Below are 6,503 nucleotides of genomic sequence, written 5' to 3' on the forward strand. Positions count from 1 at the left end.
TCTTGGTTTAGCCTTAGATTTGTTGTAATACATTCATATATGCTGTGTTCTGTTTCGTTAGTTTAATATAAATATATTATGGCGATACATTTTACAATGGAAACTTCAGTTTTAGTAGAACATTCAAAAAAAAATATGGCTCGGTTTTCATACCCCGCTCAGTTTTGGTACTATTAAACATTTGTTAGCGACTTTGACTGTCTCTGGGCTTTTACAGTATATTGAGAAAGGCTGCAAAATAACCCAACCTAGAGTAAAATCAAGTTGTAGCATACAGTAACAGTCTACTCAAAGTCAGCAAGAGCCAGAAGCAGTGTCCTGAGTGTCATTGAATGCACCACACTGTTACCTTAAATCTAGCCAAACATCCATCCATCCATTTTCTACCGCTTATTCCCTTCGGGGTCGCGGGGGGCGCTGGAGCCTATCTCAGCTAGAATCGGGCGGAAGGCGGTGTACACCCTGGACAAGTCGCCACCTCATCGCAGGGCCAACACAGATAGACAGACAACATTCACACTCACATTCACACACTAGGGCCAATTTAGTGTTGCCAATCAACCTATCCCCAGGTGCATGTCTTTAATCAATTGTACTATATCGCTAGGTGACCTACAAGCGGCACTTTGAATGTACCCAGCTGCGGAGTCATGACAGCGTCATGTGTTGTGCCGCAAATCTGTCTTTTTTTTTTTTACTTTTTTTTTTTCTTTTTTCCTGCAGGTAGAACTATAATAATTCTCGATTAAAAGTGGTTTGTGTTTACATATCAGGCTGCCTGAAACTGATAATTAAATTCACATAATTTGTTGTGGCAACACGGTGCCACAGGGGTTAGTGCATGTGCCTCACAATACAAATGTCCTGAGTAGTCCTGGGTTCAATCCCGGGCTCGGGATCTTTCTGTGTGGAGTTTGTATGTCCTCCCAGTGACTGCCTGGGTTCCCTCCGGGTACTCCGGCTTCCTCCCACCTCCAAAGACATGCACCTGGGGATAGGTTGATTGGCAACACTAAATTGGCCCTAGTGTGTGAATGTGAGTGTGAATGTTGTCTGACTATCTGTGTTGGCCCTGTGATGACGTGGCGACTTGTCCAGGGTGTACCCCGCCTTCCGCCCGAATGCAGCTGAGATAGGCTCCAGCGCCCCCCGCGACCCCAAAAGGGACAAGCGGTAGAAAATGGATGGATGGATGGATAATTTGCTGTTTCAGTTTTCATACAATTCGGTGTTAAACGGTCCCTTTGGAATGGATGATTGGTAAAACACGACTACCACGGTACCACCAGGGCCACCTCAGGACAAATTGAGTCCCTAAGCCAAATTGTATTTTACAAAAATACAATTACAATTACCATCACAAAAATTGTTCACACTTTTATTTTTGTGAAACGACTTTTAATATGTTTTTTAACCAAACTTGAATTTAATTTGATGCATGTTTCGTAATAAAACAAAATCAAGGGAAATAAATTGTTCAACTCTTTTTTGTGTGCAAAAATAACAATTTTACCATCACTAAAACATAACTTTATAAAACATGCTGTACATCTTCAACTCCAACCGGGATTTGAGCCCAGTACTTCCTGCTATGCAAGAGAAGTACTAATGTTGCGCACCACAGCAGTGCAGCATGTGAATGGGCGCTTGCTTTGCAGCAAGAAATGTAATATGTTTGTGGTAACATTTCATATGAATCGTCCAGTCATTCATCAATAGACATTTTACATGCGCTGATCAAGGGCCCCTAAGCACAGCGTGTGTTCTGCGTTTAGGGAGCGGTGGCCCTGGGTACCACTAAACCTGTGTATTTAGTAAGGGTCTTGAGCTGAAAATGTTTGATAAATCCTAGTGTAGAGTTGTCATGATTACCCTAAGGAACGTATCCAATTGACCTTTACGGGCTTCCACCTTCTCACCATCTGTGTTCCCAAACGGAAGGTCAGGGAACATTTTCTTTGGGCCTTTTACATCTGCAAAACAAAACAATTCTTGGAAGTAGTTCTTTGGTTTACTCAGGCAGATTTAAATTGTTTCCTCACTCTTGATGAACTTCTTCACTTCAGGGTTCTCCTCTAAACGAGTCTGCAAGTTGAGGAACTCGCTGTATCTCCGGTTGACCGAGTGACAGGCCAAAGACTGCAGGAGGTCGGCGCGTTCAAGGCATGGCGCTGTCTCAAACTACAGGAAAGAACGTTTTTTGAATGAAAAAGATAAGAGTCAGAGATAACGGGATGTTTAATGTTACCGTGATTGTGTAGAGAGGATGTGCTCCAATTCCACGCTGATCCTTTGCACTGACTATTCCAGCGATGTGCACATTCTGGATGTTCACTGACGAGGCTGGTTTGTTTGGAACATCAGAGTTCAAGGGGCCCAGGGAAAGTCTTCTTGAAGAACCGACTGGGGATTTTTCTTGAGCAATCCCTGCAGGCCAGTGGGCGTCCACAGGCCCAGTCATCTTAGGCCCGAGATTTTTCAGTGGAGCAAAGCAGCCAAAATCGTCCACGTCATCCTTTACATTCACAGAGTTGCAGAAGTTGGGTGAGGGGCCGCATTCACACAAACGTCTAGTCATGTCGTCTTCTGAGTCGGACTGCATCAGAGAGTCCACTGAGAGTACTTGGAGGTGAGAGTACTGTCCCGATGTGAGGGAGCAGCAGTTGACCTTACACGGTGTGAGCAGACCCGCGTGGCAAGTATCAGCCTTCCCAGAACAAATCAGACTGCTGCATTCTGATGAGTCCTCCTCACTGATCGGGCTGGACAGCTCACGGAAATCAGAGCTGCTCTCACTTGCCAGGCTTGCTTGGTCGGAAAATGACTGGCAGGTGGTCCAGGAATCTTGGTGGAACTGACATTGGTACAGGGCGCCCTCTTGTGGTTTTCTTGACCTGTTGAAGATGTCTACAATGGTTTGGTTGAGCCAGTCGGGGTCAGACACCCTGCTTATGAGCGGAATAAGTACATTGCAGGTGATGAGTTCAGTAACCATGTAACCTCCCGTCCTGGTTTCCATCTGAGGGTACGGAACAAGCACATGCAAGACCAGGTTCACCAGAGCTCTTGCATAGCTGAGCTCAGCAGCTGCATCGCTCACAGCTGGATGGGGTCTCTCTATTTCCTGGTAGATCTGCCAAAGGCTAACATTCTTTCCACGTGTCTGCTGCACGTGTCTGGCTGTCATGTAGCTCTGCAGGTGGCAGCCATACAACTCTAGAAGACGTTGGACCAGAGCCTTTCTGTCCACTTGCCTCGCACGTTCCTTCAGCTCCATCACGGACTCCAGCATGGAGTTACGCACCGCACGCTCAAACTCGCCCTCCACCTCTGGCAGCAGAGTGCGATACCAGGAGGAGACAAAGTCACGCACTGCTTTGTGGACGGCGTTGTGGATCTCATGGTTGAGCCTCCACTCGTGTTCGGCAGAGCACAGAGGAGGCGTCCCCCCACCGAGAGGGAGGAAGTGCTCCAAGTGCAAAAGCCTATTGGCATCCAGAATGGCTCGGGATCCGAGCCAACCCCCAAGAACCACAAGGAGACTGGTGAAGATGCAGAGAAGCCAGACGTTCACAAGGAGGTGGAAGAGGACCAACCAGGCCAGCAGCGCTCCAAGGCCCAGGAGCCGCCTCCGTTGGCCCAGAAACTCGGACAGAGTCCATTGATTAGAGCTCTTGGATGACAACATTACAGCCAGACGTTGAAATGTATCCTGCTAAGCAAATATGAAATATATTAGTCATCATAAAACTTTAACTGCTAACATCAATATTCATCACTGACTTTCAGCATGGACCTACAAGTTTAAGAGTAGTGTTTTAAAAATGTGATGTTTGGTTTGGGTATGGTTATGGTTAGATTTTGAGTTTGCAATATTTTGTGCTAATAGATATACCACCAGTGTGCTTTTATACGTTAATTATTAGTTATTACACCTACTCAGTGGCCTAGTGGTTAGAGTGTCCGCCCTGAGATCGGTAGGTTGTGAGTTCAAACCCCGGCCGAGTCATACCAAAGACTATAAAAATGGGACCCATTACCTCCCTGCTTGGCACTCAACATCAACGGTTGGAATTGGGGGTTAAATCACCAAAAAATGATTCCCGGGCGCGGCACCGCTGCTGCCCACTGCTCCCCTCACCTCCCAGGGGGTGATCAAGGGGATGGGTCAAATGCAGAGGACAAATTTCACCACACCTAGTGTGTGTGTGACAATCATTGGGACTTTAACTTTAACTTTTATTCCGACCCTTTGGGGGATCATGTCTTGCCTGTAGTTACCAGTTATTTCTATACTGTATAGAGCAGGGCTATTCAAAAATATGACACCATACCAGCTGCCAAGTTCAGTTCAAAACTGAGGGAGACAACCATTTTTGCAGCAAATTCTTAAAAGCACTGACTGGTGTGCTCCTGTTGTAAAGAGGAACATGGACCACTGTGAACACATTGGCTTATCCTTTCAGGGGCATTTTAACCTTGCTAGCAGTCTTAAAACACCGGGGTTCAGAAATCTTGTGATTTACATAACTAAGTTGTTCCAAAGTTGTTCCTAAAGGCACCTTTGATCTTCTCATTTTTGGTATTTTTTTTTTGTTCTTAACATGATTTATGTAAAGGTAACTAAGGTATTGTTGTAGCTTTTTTGCTTCAGATGCATTCAGTAGTCATTTGTTCAACTTATTCAGTTATAGTGTTCTTCAAGGTTCCATGTTAGGTCCTCTCTTATTCATTATTTTGGGCTATGCTCAACTGGTGGCCCAAGAGTTCAGTTCAAAAAGCCTGTGAGAGACTCACATTTTTGCAGCAGATTCTAAAAAGCACTAGAGTGTTGTCATATTGATGATCTTTGACTATCTCCTGTAACTCTGACAAAATAAATAGACCAAAATCAAATGTTTACTGTAAAGGATGCTGGTCCGGAATATACTAATTGGGAATAATAGTGACGTTAAAATACCCCTTGTAGCATACATTAACATTTTTGGACTCCAAAGAGGACATGTATTTGCATTAATTTGTTATTAATTTCATATTCTGTATATATTTTAGTTATTACACTATGCGCATTATCACCGATAAAAAAAAACAAGCTAAAACGTGGATGTTTTGTTTGCATCGCATCATAGCACAAAATGTATCAAAGTGGTCCCTGCATCCTTAAAGTTTGGACACAGCCTTTTTTCTTGCATCAAAGAATCAGCATGCACTAAATTAGTCTGATTTCTCAAATAATCTGGTTACGACTTTGATCGGATAGACATCTTACACTGCAATCTAAATATCCGAGGGACTATGAATGCACCATTATCATATCGCGAGATAGCCTATTCCAACGAGACCTGCTGTTTCCATGACAGTCTGACTCATTACCATACACGTTAACGATTGCTATAGTGTGACTAAAATAAAGAAGAGGCCAATGTTTACATTTACACTAGCACACAATGACAAGTAACGCGTCACTTAAACACGGTGTAGTTGCATCACGGTCATGTGACCTGCTGTAATTTAATGTTCAGTCCAGGAAACGGTCAAGCTTACGTATGAATGTTATATGTGTCTGTTTAACGGCACTTCCTGATAAGAAAATTACAACTCCAGACTTTTGGTAAAAAACTACCAACATTTCAAAATACGTCACCAGAATAATTGAAGGTTCATGTCTGGAACTCAGGCCGTCTTCCTTCCTAGGAACAGGGTTTTAATCCTCCAAAGATTAACTGGATCAGTCTCTTTGTACACTTAGCTCTTTTAGGTGTCCACTTTACCTGCCAGATCAAAAATCGTATTTATTAGTCTTTGTTCTTGACAAAATAATATGTGTCATTGAAGGAGCGTTTTCTCTGAATAATGACCCTACATATAACTGCAACATAACATTTACTGTAATCCTACGTCATAATAAGTCAGCTAGGCCACACTGTATACCAACAACTAATAGCGGCACATGCCTGTAAATAAACACAGCCTTACAAACACCCCCGCCAAAACATGACAACAAATAGGAATGTGATAAGAAACGTTATTTTTTTTAAATTTGTGCTTCTTTTTTATTGTATATATTTCTACACTGTAGATTTAAATAAACATATCTTTCCCCCCGAAAAATAAGTTGAATTTTCTTTAGTCACAAAAAAGATTAAAGAGATTATGTTGTATTGTTTTCAAAAAATGTTTTGTATGCAGTCTTACAATTTTTTCCATTTGCTTACACACAATTTTACTAACTGTGTGTCTTTTTTCAAAAGGATTTACACACTTTTCCAAACACAACATTACATTTTCTTAATTCCTAGATTATTTGCAAAATGACACACTTTGGTCAAAAGATATGCCCATAAAGCAAGCATTTGTAAAACTGCAGTTTTTTTTCATCTCACTCACACAGAATTCAAATGATAAGAAATTATTGGAGTGAGTTACCCAGAACAGTGATAAATACAAAACACATTTGTAAAAAAACCTATTTTACGATAACAAATCACATGTTTGGGGCATTT

General features: G+C 42.5%; 1 protein-coding gene across 9 annotated transcripts in view; it reads right to left on the minus strand.

Moving 5' to 3' along the window:
* Window positions 1-5,833, minus strand: part of snx19a (sorting nexin 19a) — a 35,469-nt gene extending 29,636 nt beyond the window's left edge. For 7 of the 9 annotated variants that reach the window (XR_009815426.1, XM_061962282.1, XM_061962290.2 and 4 more), the window contains exons 1-4: window positions 5,645-5,833; window positions 2,249-3,712; window positions 2,043-2,181; window positions 1,873-1,973 (exon numbers count right to left, since the gene is read on the minus strand). Coding sequence is in view for 8 of the 9 variants with exons in the window: in XM_061962282.1 (XP_061818266.1) it covers window positions 1,873-1,973; window positions 2,043-2,181; window positions 2,249-3,688 (1,680 nt within the window). In the remaining variant the exon portion in view is untranslated. Of the gene's footprint in view, window positions 1-1,872; window positions 1,974-2,042; window positions 2,182-2,248; window positions 3,716-5,269; window positions 5,349-5,644 lie in introns of those variants that run through there. The other 2 variants (XM_061962283.1, XM_061962284.1) reach the window with 2 other exon arrangements.
* Between the last annotated feature and the right edge of the window lie 670 nt (window positions 5,834-6,503).

This window comes from Nerophis lumbriciformis, linkage group LG09, assembly GCF_033978685.3.
Source record: "Nerophis lumbriciformis linkage group LG09, RoL_Nlum_v2.1, whole genome shotgun sequence".
NCBI lineage: Eukaryota > Metazoa > Chordata > Actinopteri > Syngnathiformes > Syngnathidae > Nerophis > Nerophis lumbriciformis.